This window comes from Microtus pennsylvanicus, chromosome 1, assembly GCF_037038515.1.
Source record: "Microtus pennsylvanicus isolate mMicPen1 chromosome 1, mMicPen1.hap1, whole genome shotgun sequence".
Classification (NCBI taxonomy): domain Eukaryota; kingdom Metazoa; phylum Chordata; class Mammalia; order Rodentia; family Cricetidae; genus Microtus; species Microtus pennsylvanicus.
In genome coordinates, this window is record NC_134579.1 from 61,201,632 (window position 1) to 61,220,918 (window position 19,287).

The window sequence follows — 19,287 nt, forward strand, 5'->3', positions numbered from 1 at the left end:
ACCAGAGAACCCCAAACAAATACACACAGATCTATTTCAAACAGCTGCCCTGTTTCCAGAAAGATACACCCCTGAATTCCCAGCTACGGGGGGGGGGGGGGGGGGGAGAAACGGGGGGGGGGGGGGACGGGGACAATGCTTTGACCTCTTCATCCAAAACCAGGATATTCCACACACTGATAAATGACTGTAGTTCCGCAGAGCACAGAGCCTCCCCCGCCACACACACACACACACACACACACACACACACACACACACACACACACACTGAGCTCCCACAATACAATAAACAAGACACAAAACTTCCATTCCCCAAAGCAAGCTCTCAGACCCCTGGCGGGCCAAACTTCTCTCTCCAGGGGGCGCTGCACAAGAACACAGACATACTGATAACCGGGTGAGAGAAATGACCAAGTTCCCTCTCCAGCGAGTAAATAGTGGTTAAAACTTTCCATGAGTTTGTGGACACTGTGGGTTCAAAGATCAGAAGGCACACACCCTTACCTGTGACTCCCTCCTAGCTCCCTGTTCTTCCTTGCGGAAACCCCGCAGCTTCTCAAAACGCTGGGTGATGCAGGAAACAGGCCTGGTTATTCAGTCCAGCCCTCTGCCACATCCTGCCGTGGGGACTACAGTGGCGACACACTAGATCGCCTCTCCCTTTTCTGCTACGGCCACGCAGACTCTGGCTCCACGCTGGGCGTCAGCGTCCCAGGCCCCCATGCCATTCCTCATAGATCAAAACCACCCTACCACACGGAGGACCGGCCTGATATTGCCTGCTGGGACTCGCTAAGGGGCAGCTGGGCACGCCTAATGAAACAATACCAAATGAAAACTATTCTACCCTGATGCGTTCTTGCTGGGAAAAGTAAGATCAATAAATCGTAAGCAAGCGTGTCACCTTGACTTAGAAAACAAATGGAAGCCGTGTGCTGCACCTTGCAAAGGTCAAGTTCTCATTTGGGGTGTTTGCTTGGAAATGAGCACAGGCAACCTAGAAACCTTAAAATTCCACGCCCTGGCTGCAGCATCGCTTGATCACAGCGGTCTGTTTACCTCCATCTGTTCTTTAGCACAAGGCACCAGGCAGGAAAACGAAAGTGCCAGCACCTGGCTGCCAGTCAATCACCAGACTGAGGCCTGTAGAAGTATCCTAGGAAAGGAAGGCTTTCCGAAACAGCCTGGGAATGAGTCAAAAATGAAACCTCCCTGCCCAATCTATTAAAGTGCAAATTACGGGGAAACTGGGGCCTGGAAATGATGCCGCCTAGTGGTTGCCTGTGGAAGTCAGCCAGTTCTAAGCGCCAGACCTTCGGAGACTCGGTACTGGCCCACGTTCACGTTCACAGTGATAACAGCGCGGAACGAGCGCTCTGCGGTTCCGCATCCATCTGTCCCCTTCCACTGTGGTCATACCCCTCAAGTGTGGCTCTGACGAGTCCTGGGAGCAGCTAGTGCGTGGCACTCCCTCTCCGTGCAGTCCTCTGAGCCAGAGGTCTCGGGAAGTGGCTCAGAGAAACGGGCCCTCTCCCTCCTGGACTCAGAAGTAGTCTCTCCTCCTGCTCTCATCGCTGATGAAAGATGGGTTATACTGTCCCGGGAAAATGCAGGAGTGCCTTGATCCGGGCAGTCCAGTGTAGGCCGGGTAGAGTCCGTTGCGTTCAAGTTCAGGGTTCCTTACGTTTGTGGGCTGGATGCCAAAGAGAAAAGAATAAAAGTTACTTATTCCCAGACTTAAGTAAGTTTAAATGATTTTACATTTTAATGAACCTAAGATGGGACTAGCTATAAATTGAGATTGGGGTTAGCTAGAAATACCGAAGCACGGGCTCAACTGAAAGCAAGACTCCCAGGGGTCTGTTTATGTATTTAGATGGGGGTGGGGTGGGCAGAGTCATGCCATCTGTTCCTGGGGGCCTGAAATTCACAATCTCCTCCTTTTAAACAAATTATTTTAATTACTTTTCCTAAATTTTATTTTATATATATGAATGTTTGTGTGCCTGGTGCCCACAGACACCCCAAGAGGCCATCTGATTCCCAGGAACTGGAGTTACAGACAATTGAGAGCGGCCATATGGGTGCTGGGACTTAACTGCCGAGCCATCTCTCTAGCTCCCCCCACAATCTCACCTCTTCCTACCCTGTGCTGGGATTGTAGGCGTGTGTCACAAGACCTGGCATACAAGCTTATCTCTTTATGGACGTGGGGCACATTTCAGTCCTTGTTACAGGGGGGTTAAAAAAATCTTAGTCGGGCCAGGATTGGAAACAACAATACAGGCTCCATGAGAAAGTCCTCATAGCGGCATCAAAGGTTAAGGCTTTTTTTTAGTAGAAATAAAGCACTAGATAGGGGGCATTATAAACATCACACCTATGAGAGCCCAATGCGCCACTGCCTGGACGGCTTTGGACCCACTGTGAGGGACAGTGGTACTCAGGGGACAGCATGGTGCTGTAAACTCGGGTTCGGCGTCCATAAAGAGAAGATAGGGCCTGCGCGTAGTCTTATGTCAGCTTGACCCACAAGCTAGAGTCATCTGACAGGAGGGAACCTCGACTGGGAAAATGCCTCCCTACGATCCAGCTGTAGGGCACTGTCTCAGTGAGTGAGTGGTCAGGGAAGACCCAGCCCCTTGAGGGTGGGATCATCCCTTGGCAAGTGTTCCTGGGTTCTGTAAGGAAGCAGGCTGAGCAAGCCTTGATGAGCAGCCCTCCTCCATAGCCTCCGCATTATCTCCTGCTTCCTGGTGCCTGCCCTGTTCTGAGTTCGTGTTCTGACTTCCTTTGGTGATGTGGCAACGTGGAAGCGTGAACCTGTCCCTCCCCGCCTTGGGGTTTTGTCGCAGCAACAGAAACCCTGACTAAGTGTTCATCTGAGCGCCTAAGTAGATTTAAGACAATGCCATGGGAATGTGGCGCCTGCTTGTTTGCTATCATTATCAAACCAGAGCAGGGCTGAGGAGTCCCGAGCAAAGGATGTGGAGTTAAGATACACTGAGAACAGCATCAGTTGGGGAAGGGAAAAGAAATTCCTGACAGAAGCAGAAAGACCCACGCCTGTCCAGAGACAGGACCCTGAACTAGAGTTCAACTGGAGGGGCGTGGCTGTCTGTATCTTCTCCACCTTTCTTGTTCTTCCTCCTGGCTGAAAAATTTCAGAGATCACACTGAAACCAACCGGCCCCTCCCATCCAAAGTCTGATCCTCCTGGTTCATCCCCATAGCAACCAGAGATTATGGTTTCTATCGCCGAATGTCTAGTGCCATTAAGTCCCCACAGGGCAAGGTCTCATGTTTATTGCCACACGGCAAACAGGTGAGAAGTCACCTGACATGTTTATTTTTCTGCTCCAGTATCTGCATTTGTGTCTCCTCACGGCTGACTTGGTGTGACCTGAGCTGAACTGAACCGAATAGGAGTCAGCGTGGGACAAGAAAAGGGACTACACACAGTGGTTCTCAACGGGGGGGTTGAGATCCCTGGGGCGGGTGGGTGGAGCAACCTTTTCATAGGGGTCACGTATTAGATATTTACAATACAGTTCATAACAGCAGCAAAATTACGGTTAAGAAGTAGAACCGAAAATAAACGATTTTATGGTTGGGGGTCACCACCACATGGGGAACTGTATTAAATAGGGTCACAGCGTCAGGAAGGTGAGAACCACTGACTGAAGGTACGCTCCCAGCTTCCCCGATGATGCAGTCCAGGATGGAGCCAATCATTAGAGATCAGCTGAGTTTCTAAAGCCTCCATGGTGAAGATGACATTGAGCCATTCTTGCTGTGTCTCTCCCAGACCCCAGTTTTGACTGACAAACCGCAGGAGGTGAGATACGAGATAGCGAAACAAACAGGAGAAGGGCAAAGGGCCAAAACCACATTCTTTCTTCTTCGAAGTTTCTGTTCCTATTCTGGAAAGCAAGTTCAGGGATGACGACTCCCACTCCCTGACAGTGATTTTCTCTGTGAAAGGATCCCTGCCACTCACACTGCTAAATACTGCATGGCTAGGCCATTGTTAGACCGAATAATAAACCCGAGTAATAAACTATGTGTCAGTACACTGTGAACCTGAGAGGTTTATGTCAGTGTTCTCCTTCCATGCTTTCATAGGGAGCCTGAGCTGGAACCCTGTGGCCGGCTGGAACCCTGTGGCCGGCTGGGGCCCTGTGGCCGGCTGGGGCCCTGTGGCCGGCTGGGCAGACACCTACCGAGTAGTACACGTCTGTCATCTGCAGGAGGTTTTTGGTGCTCCCATTCTCGTGCATTTCAATGGCTTCTCGGCCCCATTCTTGTGAGCGAGGATTCTTGGGGTACTCGGCGTATGGGGACATTTGGAAGTCCCCACTTTTGAAGATGAGTTTACTTATGTCATTTTTACTCTTTCTGTGAGATGTTAAAAAGATGCGCGACAAATTCTATCAGTAAGTTGTGTCAGAAAACGGCCTCTGTGACGAGACTGATTCGTGTGTTTGGCAACATAAAATAGACCTGGCACTGCCCCTGTATTTCCATGTGGCTGCCCACCAGAAATGCTAGGATGATTTAGTATATGCCTAAGAAACTAAAAATGACATTAGGTGTCCCCTCTGCCATCCAAAAACAAACAAAAGGACAAACAAAAAAAACAAAAAGACTTTCCAACTTCAAAAGCCTAAATGGAGCATGAAGACAGCCCCAAAGGGGCTATTAGTGTCCTCTGGGAGCAGAGGGACTGTGCCCTGGAGTGGTCAGGGGCACAAGAATCAGGGTTCACAGGTGACCGTGGTGGGGAAAGGAGCTCACTGGTGGCCAAACGTCAGTAGCCACAGGTGAAGCATCAAGGCTGTTCTTGAGTTTCCAGAATGGGAGCCAGGCCTCGGGCAGCTCTGGCTTGTGGAGGCTTAGCCCGAAGCTCACCTGCAGCTACTAGAGACCTGGGATGGGGTTGCCCTCTCCACTTCCCAGCCAGGGTTTTACTTACAACTTCACAAACCACAAAACCTCCATGGAGGCCGCCTGCTTACAGCCTCTCCACATTCTCATTTTAGCAGGCCCAGAACCCACCCTGCCGTGAGGTTTCACCGCCTAGGACTGATTGGGGCAACTGTCTGTCTTGCGGGTGGAGGATCAGAAATATTTAATTCTATTTGCTCTGAGTAAGAGAATCTGAAGGCCGTTGTTCGTCCTGCACTTTAAGTTTCTGGGAAGGGCACAGAACTGATTCAGCATCGTAAAACTGAAGTTCCTGTACACGGCTTCAGTACCAGCTCTTTCGTCAGGCCCAGAGCTGACCCGCTACTACTGTGCAGTGACAGGTTGGCCCCATTGCTGTCTTCCCCTTTCAGTAGCCAAGAATCCGGGCTCCCTCCAGAAACGCCTACATTGCGTGACCGAGAATGCTGCCAAGACAAGGTTTATGTCCTTCCACCTGCCAGGCCTTGTTTCTCCTATGTAATTGCCCCTAACCGGTTTATTTCCTTGCATGCTTATATCTGATGGCAATCTGAGAAGAAATGGCTATCCCACGAGGCCCACACTCCTGAGGGATATAGAGCTTACCATGTTATTCTTGGTAGCCTTCCTGGAGGCAAAGGATGCTTTAAAATGTCCTTACATCATGGGCACAAAAAGATAACGAGCTACTTGGGAAAAGTCCCTCCGTCTGTTACCTATACATAATTCTTTCCATTTGATATTGTTTAAATCAACGATTGTAATTTTCCTTTACTTGAAGAGGTAATTGTAGACAAGGGGATCTAGCTTCCCCTTTCTCTTCCCTTCCCATAGGAACTCCATCGCAGGAAGCCTGGAGCGAAGGTCACATTATTCATCCAAACCATGGCTCCCTCCATCGCCTTTGCTGCTAACATAGCTCAGGCAGCCCCCTCCCTGCGTCTTTGCATCTCTCTATAAACACAGACCTGAGAACAGACTGACGTAACCATACGATTTACTCGTTTGGTGGTATTTACCACATTCACTGTGGTGCGCCTGTCCTCTCAGTTTTAAAGGCGCTTCGTCACCTACCCGTAGCAACCATCCTCAGCCTTCCAACATCTCTAACCTGACCTAGCCCTAGACTCCAGCTAGTCTACTTCCTGTCTCTAGGAGATGCCGACTAATTGTATCACAGCCCAGATGATCTTTAATAACTCATGTTCATATTGCACCCCTGATGATTTTGCAGATGCCGTCTTTCACCTAGAATAGGATGTGGAAGGTTCACCCACGTGTCAGTCAGCGGCTGACTGTGGGTCTGAGGACAGTTCTGTCACATCTGGTTTTCTTATTCACCAGCCCACAGACCCTGGGGTTGTTTCCCCTTTGGACTCCTGGGAACAGACTTGCCGTGAACGCACTAGGCCAAGTTCCTGTGTGGATGTGTTTCCATCTAGTCTCCCCTTTAACTCAAGGAGATCCAAGTGTCTCTGTCTCCAGAGTGCTGGGATTAGAGATGCGTGTCCCCAGATCCGGGTGTTTTGCTTTTTAAACAGTCTCTTTGTAGGCCTGGCTGGCCTTGCACCTGCTTCCCAGCTAAGGATAACTTTGAATTATTGATTCCTCCTGCCTTTACCTCCTGGGCTGGGATCACAGGAGGACAGCACCATGCTCAGTTTTTGTGTGTCTGGGGAGCAAACGCAGGGCTTCACGCGTGCTAGGCAATCACTCTACCAACGGAGCCCCATCCTCAGCTCTAGAGTTGGAAAGTTCTGGATCTTGATAAAATCCAATTCACCTTTTTTTTTTTTAGTTGGTTGTGTTACTACCTTTTGGTTCTTTGGAGATAGGATTTTATCATGCAGCCCAGGCTTGCCTATAACTTGCTGTCGTCATCCTCCAAGGTATATTCCTTCTGCCTCAGTCTCCCCAGGGCTACTCTGTTCAAGGCTAAACACTGACCCTCTGAACAGCACAGCTGATAAAGTGGGATTTAAATTCGCGATCTTGGTCACTCACCTGCAACAGGTGACAATGAGTGCGATGCCCAGGATGAGTAGCAGGCCACCTCCAGCTGCCGCTATCACCACGGTGATGAGCTGATAGGCTAAACACATCAAACAAAGGGGCAAACAAACAGGGTAGATTGGCAGGAGGTCATGAGTAATAATCAGAGCCTCCGCCCCGCTCCCCCACCTCTGCCAGCATGGCCCTGGCCGCTCTCGCCTAAGGCCTCATCTGTGGCCCAGAAAACTCTAAGGCTAGAGTTCCACTTTCTTGTCTTGAGAGGAATCCCCAGTTCAGCCCCTTCTAGGGCAGTGGCCCTAAAATTCTTCCTGTAGGACAGCCCTGATGATGTCACTGAACCACAAATGAGAAAGAGACAGGCAAGCATTATGTTTCCCCAAACTGATCTGAGAGATTTCACTCATCCCTTTTCTCTCTCTCTCTCATTTAAGATGAGTGCTTTTTTGAAATTTAAACATCAAGAAACTTGTTAGCTTGATGGTGACAGTAGAGATAAAGATGCTTGGTTCACACTGGAGGCAGAGGCAGGCAAATCTCTGAGTCTGAGGCGAACCTGGTTTACAGAGCAAGTTCCAGGACAGTCAGGACTATTACACAGAGAAATCTTGTCTCAAAACAAAACAAAATAAAAGCAGATGCTAGATTCTGTTTTAGGGCCTTACTTGGTAAAACAGAACTGAGACAGGTTAAACTCTTCAATTTCAGAAGAAATATTACTGGTCTGTTAAATCCGGGGACCCAGGGGTTCCATAGACATAAATTTAACTACCAGAAATTAGCACTGATAGAATAATGCTGAAAGGTCTAATTAATTTGGTTTAATATCAATATATTTGTAGCAAAATTATTTCTTATAAATTATATTAATTATTCTATTTTTCTTGTGAAATACAATTAAAATTTGTTCCTTAGGTTGCAAGATCTAGTATGAAAGGGCAATAACTAATTTTCTTTTTAATTTCTTTTAGCTGGGTGTGGTGGCTCAAATCTTTGACCCAGTGCTCAGGAGGCAGAGGCAGTTAGATCTCTGTGAGTCTGAGGCCAGCCTACAGAGCTAGTTCCAGGATAGGCAGAGCTACACAGAGAAACCCTGTCTTGAAAAAAAAATTATTACCAATATTTTATTCAATTATTTGTCTGTGGCATGACCCAGGAGGCCAGGAGAGGACATCAGATCCCCTGGGACAGAAATTATAGAGGGTTGTAAACCACCAGGAAGGTGCCAGGAGTGGAGCCCAGGTCCTCTGCAAGAGCAGACAGTGCTCTTTAACTCCAGCTCCAGATGACCAGACTTCTGAAGGAAATTAACACTGAGACAATGATCTGCAGCCATTTTCATAAAGTCGAGGCTACGGCAGAGAGCCAGAGCTCTCGCCCCATCTGGATGAACGCCTACATTCACTACATTTACTGTTCTATGAGTAGAACAGTAAATGACAAGCTATGAACCCTTCATCTAGCCTTTTATTTAAGTAAATAGCAAAGAGGCCGGACTCTTATGAAAAAGATTAGTACTGCAACACAGAGGTATCACATGATGCACCCTCGCCTCCTTCGCCTCGCGATACATGCGTTCGAGGACAAAGCAAACCTCTCGGGGATTACATCCATGATCATCTTTAAAAATATTAATTTTATGGGTACGTGTATGACTGAGTGTAAGTATATATGCCATGTGCACACCTGTGGAGGTCAGAAACAGGCATGGGATCCCGTGGACCTGGCGTGACAAATGCGTGCTAGCCACCGTGTAGGTGCTGGGAATGGAACCTGTGTCCTCTGGAAGAGCAACAAGTGCTCTTAACCATCCAGCAAAGAGGGTGGCAGATCCCGTGGAACTGGAGCCACAGGTAGCTGTGAGCAACCCCATGTGGTTGCTGGGAACTGAACTCTAGTCCTCCGGAAGAGCAGATAGTGTTCTGAACCCCTGAGCCCTCTTTCCAGCCCCGCATCCCTGCTCTTCATCCCCACCAGCTTTGCCAGCCCTGAGCTCCTGTCATCTCATCTGGACAGCAAACCTGATCGTGCTGTTCCCGTTCTAAGAAGCTTCAGCGTCTCTCTACGCTTGCTTATTTATTTAACTTTTGAGATGAAGTCTCATGTAGCCCAGGCGCCCCTCTAACTTGCTGTGTAGCCAAGGATACCCTTGAACTGCTGCTAGTGTCTACGGAGTGCTGGGATTACAAGCGACCACAACTGGCTTCCCTTTGTCCCTCCCTATTTTTGGACAGGGTTTCACATAGCCAAGGCTGGCTTTGAACTCTTGCCTCCGTCTCTCAAGTACTGGGAATACAGGCCTGTGTCATCGTACTTGCCTTCCCTGCTTTGTTTTGTTTGTTTGTTTGTCTGGTTTTGCTTTTTGAGACAAGGTTTCTCAGTGTAACCTTGGGTGTCCTGGTACTAGCTCTGTAGACCAGGCTGGCCTTAAACTTAGAGACCCACCTGCCTCTGCCTCCCGAGTGCTGCCACCACTGCCTGTCCACCTGTTTTCCTTTTAAGTTGAGACAGGCTCTCATCCTATAGCACAGTAGCCTAGAACGCACTATGTAGCCCACGCTGACCTCAAAGTTGAAATAATCCTCCTGTTTGAGCCTGGGATTGCAGCTATGTGCTACCAAACCTGGTTTATTCTGTTCCTAAAAACCAAAATCTAAACCAGGCTTATTGGTGCATGCTTTTAATCCCAGCTCTGGGGAGACAGAGACAGGTGAATCTCTGTGAGTTCAAGACTAGTCTGGTCTACATAGCAAGTTCCAGGACAGCTGGGGCAACACAGTGAGAACCTGCCTCAAAAAACAAAAAAGTAAACTATTATTTATCCCATACATCACACTAATTTTTCTAGCTTCCAGCAAAACAACTAAATATCCATTATTTGACCCCTGTAAGTGGCTGCAGGCTATAGCTGCTCCTCTTTGAAATAAACAGTTTTGTCTGAAAAACAACATGCTTTGCAGGAAAATGGATGGAACTGGATAACATCATTTAAGTAAAATAAGCTAAGCTCAGAAATATGATTATCATCTGCATTCTCTCTCCACACACACACACACACACACAAATGACATGAAAGGAGATGGCAGACAGAAGCAGAGGAAGGAATAACTGATTAAATAGCCTAGGGTGGCTTAGAACTCACAATGTAGCCCAGGCTGGCCTCAAACTCATGATCCCCCTGCTCCAACTTCCCAAGTACTAAAATTAAAAGCATGCACTATCATACACAAAATCTCCCCTGGTCCCCCCTTCTATCCCTTTAGGGGTCAACTGTCATACACTTCTTTTTCTTTTTCATTTACAGCCCTTAGCTGTGGACACAGTGAAGTAACCCAGACTCAGCTATCTGGAACCTGGCTGTAATGTATATGTATACAGATGAGTGCGGGTGAGCGTGAGCCATTGCCTTAAAAAGGAGACCATGGTAGGGGGGAGTCGAGGGGGAAAATATTTTAAATAAAGGAAATAATAATAAAAATAAACAAGACGAAGAGATTTCATATACCCTTTACCATCTCTACCAAGGGCACTGTTTTTTTTCTTTCTTTCTTTTCCTTTTTTTTTTTTTTAAGACAGGGTTTCTCTATGTAACAGTCCTGACACTCACTCTGTAGACCAGACTGGCCTCAAACTCACAGAGATCCACCTGCCTCTGTCTCTCGAGTGCTGCTGGGATTACAGACATGCACCACCACCGCCCAGCCACACTGTTCTACAGCATCATTTAAACTGATCTTTGGGGAACAAGTGCTGACTTTAGCTTTTCTGAGACACAGAGCTTCATGGGGCCTTTCTCCGCCAACACCAACTGTCATGTTTTCTTTGCAGGCACTGAGTGGGAGTTTAGCAGGATACAGACAGAGAGACGCTGCCTGTGTCTGTCCTGTGCTCTCTCGTCTGAGGAGATGCTACTGCAGGAAGCTGGGGTCCTCGGGCCTCCTTTCCTGGCCTAGCCAGCCGCAGCTCCTTCCACCATCCTCTCAGCTTGAGGCCGGGACCTCAGCTTGCATTTTTCCACCAAACCAACCCACGCTGGGCCTCTCCCTTCCTCAGGAGCTCCTTGCTTATGCAGCTGTTTGGAAGGAACCCACTATCTGTATAGCCCACCTCTTCTGAGAACAACTAACTCCCTCCATCTGCAGTGGGGTGGTCACTCATGTTGACACCCTTGGCCACAGCTGATGAGGAACGAATACATGATGGAACTTTCTCCTTCACACACAGTCAGGAGCTGCATGGATTCTGTTTCTACCACATGGCCTGGGAGAGGAGGAAGCCGGTGGACAGCTGATGGAGGAAGGTCATTGGTTAAATTAAAAGAAACTGCTTGGCTCTCATTGGTTAGGAGATAGGTGGGAGGAGTAAACAGAACAAAACGCTGGGAGGAAGAGGAAGTGAGGTCAGACTCGACAGCTCTCCTCTCCGGAGCAGATTCTTCAGAGAGACGCCATGCTACCTGCTCCAGGGAAGACGCACGCTATGAAGCTCCGACCCAGGATGGACTTAGGCTAGAATCTTCCCGGTAAGACCGGTGCTATACAGATGATAAGAAATGGGCTAGTCCAGGTGCGAGAGTTAGCCTAGAAGAGGCTAAGTAGAAATGAGCCAAAGCAGTGTTTAAAAGAATACAGTGTCTATGTAATTATTTTGGGGCATAAGCTAGCCGGGCAGGCGGCTGGGGGTTGGGGACGCAGCTCTGCCGCCGTTCATATTACTACAAATGACGCCCAGACGTGTGGCTAACTAAACCCACTTAAAAAACCTGAGAAGGCTTAAAAATAAGGGAGAGAGAGTTTAACACAGATTTTTGCTGTTTGTTGGTGGCGTGCTGTAGAGAGATTTCCTGATTCGGCAACAGCAGCAGAAAAAACGCTGTGTCATTTTAAAGCACAGCTCCTTGGGGCTGTGCTGCCAGTGCAAACTCTGGCTTTAAAGCATTTCAATGGATTTTATGGGACTGGATGTTTCTGTTCCCGCTTGGGATAGGAAGGAGAGTGCTCTGAGACCGCGCTGATGGCTCTCGGCGCTCCCCGCCTGCACCTGGGCCGAATCAGGCTTAGGCAGGCGGAAGAGCATGGCGGATTCCTGACAGAGACGTGTTTTCAGACTGCGCAGTGCTGTGTGTCAGATTTGGACGTAACTTGGATGAAAAGAATTTCTGTGCTGCACTCTCAGTCTCAGAATTAAAGTGCTGAGTGCCGCTCCTACCTGGCGGCCCCAGAGCTAGCACAAAATGGTACGTCCTCCATTTTGAAATTTTCCTGACTCAGCTTTAGCTGCAAAACCCTGCATCTCATTAAGAGGTCCTGCCACGAAACACTTAAACGGTGTTGACGAAAAGCTGAACACATGCTTTTCGGTTTTCAGCCGTAGCAGGAAAAAAGCTGCGCCATTTAAAAATGCTGGCTTTCTGGGCCATCCTGCCAGGGCAAACTCTGACTGTTTGAGGCAGGAGGGCCGGCTACAGAGAGAGGACTTGAGTGTTGTCTGTTGTAGCTCGCTGGCTGGCAGGGACCTTGAAACGCCATAGAGGTGTGGCTATAAACATGGCTGTAGCCTGTACATCAGCCATGAGGCTGGAAAGCTAAGGAATGGGCTGGATCCAGCCGTCAAAGCCACGGCTTTAGTCCTACTGATATTGCTTGGCAAATTAAAGACTCATGTGGTCAGAAAAAGAGAGATATACAGTAAAGAGAGATTCAAAGACAGAGAAAATTTCTGAATGGTTTAAAGTGTGTTAAAAATATATGCAAGCTGAAAGTTGAAGTTCTTAAAGCGAAAAACAAAAAAAGGAAGAGAGTTGTTGTGTGTATACACCTTTAATCCCAACACTTGGGAGGCAGAGGGAGATAGACCTCTGTGACTTCAAGGTGTGGTAGCACACGCCTTTAATCCCAGTGCCTAGAAGGCAGAGACGAACAGATCTCTGTGAGTTCAAGGTGTAGTAGCAAACACCTTTAATCCCAATGCCTGGGAGGCAGAGACAGGCGGATCTCTGAGAGTTCAAAGACAGCCTCGTCTACAGGGTTATTCCAGGTCTACAGATATACGCTCAAAAAGCAAAAAGTTAACCTAGGAATGTCACAGCTTAGATTCTTAAGCACCTAGTGATTTAAAGGCGTAAATCAAAAGTGCTCCTGGATAGTAAAAAAATTGCAGATTCACAATAGGACAGATTCAGACCACTGAATGAGTTACACTGTTGGATGAATGTACGTTGGCTTAGGAGAGAGAAGAAAAAGAATATAGAGAATAAAGTTAATGGTTTAAAAAGAAAAAAGTAAAAGTAAAGTCTTTAAAGAGACAGAGTACAGATAGTTATAGATATAAATAAAAACAAGCTGCGTAAAGATGGAAAATTCACAGAGAGTCTGGATTATGTACATTGTGTTTTCTTTAAAATTTTTGACTGTGAAGGAGCTAAGTACAGAGAGACATTTCATTATATGGGCTGCCAAGTGGAACCAGAACGGATATCATGAGGGTATGATTTCAGAATTTGGGTTTAAGGACATGATGCTTTGGAAAGGAGTTTCTTATTTTGTTTTCACAGAGGATGAGACCCTGTTCATTTCTTCAATTCCGATTTGGTATGATGGACCACGTCCTCCTGAAGGGTTGCTGTGAACATCTTCAGAAAATTGCTTCGCTCAACTGCCAACTGAGATGACCCTGGCACACAGGTTATACCATGAAAGACCTGATTAATGACGCCCCCATTCAGCAGGAAGCAGTTTGGAGAGAAAAAACTGCGCCCATGTTCCCAAATATGGTTTATAAATGTTCTTTTACATTTAAAGGGGGATATGATATAGGTATGAATAATTTGCATTAGTATAGATTTTGCTTTATTGATAGAGATTTATGGTCAATTTTGTCATATGTATATGCATATTTCTGCTATTGATTAAGATATTGTGATTGTGTAGTTCATTAAAAAATGTAATGTATAATTAAGAAATATAGATTAGTGGATAATCATCAGTAATAGTCAAGCTTGTAGTCATGTTAGTTAGATTTTCTAGATATATAGAGATATATTTCAGTTAGATAGACATTCTTCATATCTTTCAAAGACTGCAGAATATGGCCTTTAATGTTTTAATAACTGAGGACTTTTCATGACAATGAGACACTCTGCTCCTGGCAGCACCAATCTACTTCAAGAGGAAGATGGGGCATCGAAGAGGCTCGTTATGGAGTTTGATAGCCATTTGGGCAAGAAACTGTTCTTGCTTGGACTATTGCATAAACTGGACACAGAGAACCCGCAGAGAGAGGACTACTAAACTTGCCTAAGGTGAGATGATCTTTCGGGTTCCCTGATTCATGAAAGAGTCTGCGAGACATTCTGCAGGACACAACAGATAGTGATTGAACTGACTTTGAATTTTCCTGCTTTATGGAAATGTCTGCTGGATACCATGGGCCTGAAGGCTGAAGAGGGATGCCCCAACGGTACAGAGGAACTTTGGGTGACTGTCCAGGCAGCGAGATGTCTCTGTCATTTCTAGAGTTTTAAAAGTTGCTTTTTTCTTATTTGCTTATGTAGTATTGTATCTTTCTGGAGTCTTTGATGGAGTTAAGAATAGTTAGTTATAGTTATAGTTTTCCTTAGTTATAATAAAGATTACTGTAACTTTTACTTGATGACTGTTTTGTTATATGTAATTTTGCTATGTTAAAGTTAAAGCCTTTTTTTGTTTAAACCGAAAAAGGGGAAATGATGGAGGAAGGTCATTGGTTAAATTAAAAGAAACTGCTTGGCTCTCATTGGTTAGGAGATAGGTGGGAGGAGTAAACAGAACAAGACGCTGGGAGGAAGAGGAAGTGAGGTCAGACTCGACAGCTCTCCTCTCCGGAGCAGATGCTTCAGAGAGACGCCATGCTACCTGCTCCAGGGAAGACGCACGCTATGAAGCTCCGACCCAGGATGGACTTAGGCTAGAATCTTCCCGGTAAGACTGGTGCTATACAGATGATAAGAAATGGGCTAGTCCAGGTGCGAGAGTTAGCCTAGAAGAGGCTGGGTAGAAATGAGCCAAAGCAGTGTTTAAAAGAATACAGTGTCTGTGTAATTATTTTGGGGCATAAGCTAGCCGGGCAGGCGGCTGGGGGTTGGGGACGCAGCCCCGCCGCCGTTCATATTACTACAGACAGCCATACCAGTGAAAGCACAGAGGAGGTGGAGTAATGCTGGGCTGTGCTGAGAGCTCTGACCCCAGCAGCCAGAGGAGCCCACTCCGACAATTCCTGGCACCCTGTCCCAGGACAAGCCCTTCTGCTAAGCTTCTCTTCAGCTCACCAGTCTTTCCTCCAGAACTTCCTTTCTTTAAAAAGAACACACTTTCTTTAAACCCATGCAACAGAACTTTCTAGGCATCCTGATTGGCTTTCTTTTAAAATTCATTCAGTACTTTACCACACAAGGTCGGAGTTTTGCCTTTTAAGCCTCCCCATCCTCTTACATCTCTGCTCAAGGTTTTCCTTTTCTTTCTCTGAAGTTTCCAGGTTATGTGTGAACCTACCAGTGCCCACTGCCCTCCATTAAGACAATCTCCATGTGACCCTTACTCTCTGCTGGGGTCCCTGTCCCTTCCACTTCACCAGGCCATGGGGATGTTCTCCTCTCCCAAGCCCTGCTTCCCTCAGCCCTGACAGGAAAGAAAGCCAGTTGAGGCCAGCGGGATGGCGGCTGGCTCTGATTTCTGGGTGATTATGGATCACTCCTTCCTCACACGCGTTTCTGGGTCTTTCTGGACCTGAGTGACTCCTGCTGACACAGCACTTCCTCTGATCTGAATCTCCCTGCAGCCCCACGCAAGAACAGGGAGAGCAGAGTGAGAAGTTCTGCGTCTATCAGGTCGTGGGGACGGAAGGCAGTGGGGAGTATCGTTAGGTGGAACGCCCCAGTTCACCGGAAGAGACGAAACAGAAAAGATGAGTCTGAAAGCCACACTTTGAAACTGTTAGGGAAGGACCACCGGTGAGCCAGAGGCTTTGAAGCAAAGGCCACATGGAATGGGTATGAAAGAGGGAAGGACAGAAATGTCTGTCCGTGATAAGAAGCAACCAGTCTGGAGCAGCAGTGTGAGTTCTATGGTCATGATGGGACAGAGGCCATAAACCAGAGAAATGGCTTAGAGGATGAGCCTATAAAAAGGTCACCAGAGGGACACAATGTATTACAGCATAGGATAGTATGGCATTATCAAAAGTGACATAATACGAGTATAGAAGTGAAAACATTGTGGTTACAAACAGGTTACAGGGCTGGAGAGATGGCTCAGCACCCACATGGCAGCTCACAACCATCTGTAACTCCAGTTCTCGAGGATCCAATGCCTTCTCCTGGCTTCTGTGGGCACCAAGTATGCACTGTACAGACATATACATGCAGGGAAAATATTCATTCACAAAATAAAATCTTCAAAGTTTGGAAAAGTAGGCAACAAACTAGTATATCTGCTGAAGTCCAACTCCTTGGAAAGGAGACACACTCACAGGGACGATGCCTGTGTTCGAGCTGGAGATGCATGCGATGCTGCACACAAGCAAGTTGTTGAGTCTGGTAAATGTCCAGATTCTGATTTCGTAGGTGTGGACAGAGGAGGTCTGCGTCTAGCAGGTGCTTGGTAACTGGGGCTGCTGGTCCTCACACAGGCGGTGTGTGGCATATGATGGGTGATGGACGGTGTGCATTCTCCTCTTTCCCTGGTAACTGGGGCTGCTGGTCCTCACACACCGTGGCATACAGTGGGTGATGAACAGTGTGCATCCTCCTCTCTCCCTGGTAACTGGGGCTGCTGGTCCTCACACAGGTGGTGTGTGGCATATGATGGGTGATGGACGGTGTGCATCCTCCTCTCTCCCTGGTAACTGGGGCTGCTGGTCCTCACACACCGTGGCATATTATGGGCGATGGACGGTGTGCATCCTCCTCTTTCCCTGGTAACTGGGGCTGCTGGTCCTCACACACCGTGGCATATTATGGGCGATGGACGGTGTGCATCCTCCTCTCTCCCTGGTAACTGGGGCTGCTGGTCCTCATACACCGTGGCATACAGTGGGTGATGGATGGTGTGCATCCTCCTCTCTCCCTGGTAACTGGGGCTGCTGGTCCTCATACACCATGGCATACAGTGGGTGATGGATGGTGTGCATCCTCCCCCTTTCTTATCTTACACTTATACTCTAATTTATTTGGGGTTTGGAAAGGGAAAATGAATGATTTTATATTGTTCTATGCTATGACAAAATAAAAAAAATTTAAAAGAGAACAAAGTGGCTGGCATGGTGGCACATGCCTGAAATCCCAACACTGGAAAGACTGAGGCAGGAGGATTGTGAGTTTGAGGCAATCTCAAGCTACAAAGTAAGTTTTAGAATAGTATGAGAGATATGTTAGACTCTAACTCAATAAGCAGATACATAACATACACAGACATATAAACACATACACATATACATACATACTACATGCATATTACATACACACATACAAATAAACACATATACATACATACATACTACATGCACATTACATACACACATACAAATAAACACATACACATATACATACTACATGCACATTACATACACACATACAAATAAACACATATACATACATACTACATGCATATTACATACACACATACAAATAAACACATACACATATACATACATACTACATACATATTACATACACACATACAAATAAACACACATATACATACATGCATACTACATGCATATTGCATACACACATACAAATAAGCACATACACATATACATACATACATACTACATGCATATTACATGCACACATACAAATAAGCACATACACATATACATACATACATACATACTACATGCATATTACATACACACATATAAAACATGTGAGTGAGAGGAGCAAAGGGTGAAGCAACTCAAAGCCTCGGGAAGACACTGTACTTCTGCGCAGAGGAACCAACATAAAGTTCAGCTCTGGTCACAAGGGGATGTGCACGGAGAGCACAGAGGACAAGGGTCAGCTCTGGTCACACGTTTAGGAACTAAAGTCTTGAGAAAAACTCATCCTACCCTTTTGAAGGAATTTTCTATGAGAAGCAAGGAGTGGAACCTGGGCAGAGCTAGAAAGCTAGCAAGAACCTCTAAAAGGCAGAACACAGATTAAGCCTCTGCCTAGAATATACTGGAGTTGTAAGGCAGCCAAGAATGTGGGACCAGGGGAATTTCAAGGTCAAGCAGGTAGCTGGGGAAAGCTGGCTTATCTGTTTCCTTGGGCTTGAGGACAGACTGCGCCTATCTAGAGACAGTCCCTGCCTGCAGGAAATCGATGAGACGGGGTGCAGTAGGGCACACTTGTAACCCCAGCGCTCCAGAGATGGAGGGAGGCCAGCCTGAGTCACATCTCAAACTCAAAGAGGAAAACGAAAATCAGGTTGGGTGACAGCAGCCAGGCTGAGTGGTACAAAACACCAAATGATGTCATGGCCTCCAGGGGGCTTTCATCACCGATGGGGAGACGGCCAGGTGCCCTCAGCTCCATAGCCGACACCCAGGGCTGGGCCCAGACTGAGATAAGGAGGTAGGTGGTGGTGTCTGCTGCCGAAGCGTGTACAGAAACACCGCCACTTGACACGTTATCACAAGTCGTAACATTTTTATCAGCTGTCATAAAATGTTTTATAATACTAACTTGAAGTAAATATCAAAGTCACTACAGTTTAATGATAAACGGTCAGTTCCTGAAGTGGGCTGGGGCTGACGATCGAGGCTGGACTTAATGGTCACTTGGGTAAATGGAGAAGGAAAAGTGGTCTTAAGAACCTGAGAGATCCATTCTTCCATGGAAGGGCATCTAGGTTGTTTCCAGGTTCTGGCTATTACAAACAATGCTGCTATGAACATAGTTGAGCATATACTTTTGTTGTATGATAGGGCATCTCTTGGGTATATTCCCAAGAGTGGTATTGCTGGGTCCAGGGGTAGATTGATCCCGAATTTCCTGAGAAACCGCCACACTGCTTTCCAAAGTGGTTGCACAAGTTTGCATTCCCACCAGCAATGGATGAGTGTACCTCTTTCTCCACAACCTCTCCAGCAAAGGCTATCATTGCACATACTGGCTTTGTGGGAGCCTAGGCTGTTTGAATGTTCACCTTACTAGACCTGGAAGGAGGTGGGAGGTCCTTGGACTTCCCACAGGGCAGGGAACCTGGTCTGCTCTTCAGGCTGACGAGAGAGGGGGAGTTGATTGGGGGAGGGGGAGGGATATGGGAGGCAGTGGCGGGGAAGAGACAGAAATCTTTAATAAACAAT

At 47.1% G+C, this 19,287-nt stretch overlaps 1 protein-coding gene across 3 annotated transcripts in view; it reads right to left on the reverse strand.

The window, feature by feature from the left end:
* Positions 1 to 437: 437 nt before the first annotated feature.
* The window catches only part of Heg1 (heart development protein with EGF like domains 1), an 84,525-nt gene continuing 65,675 nt past the window's right edge, over positions 438 to 19,287 (reverse strand). For 2 of the 3 annotated variants that reach the window (XM_075965804.1, XM_075965786.1), the window contains 3 exons: positions 6,955 to 7,042; positions 4,227 to 4,401; positions 438 to 1,696 (listed from right to left, as the gene is read on the reverse strand). In XM_075965804.1, the coding sequence (XP_075821919.1) occupies positions 1,547 to 1,696; positions 4,227 to 4,401; positions 6,955 to 7,042 (413 nt within the window). In that variant the 3' untranslated portion in view covers positions 438 to 1,546. The remainder of the gene's footprint in view (positions 1,697 to 4,226; positions 4,402 to 6,954; positions 7,043 to 19,287) is intronic. The other variant, XM_075965796.1, reaches the window with a different exon arrangement.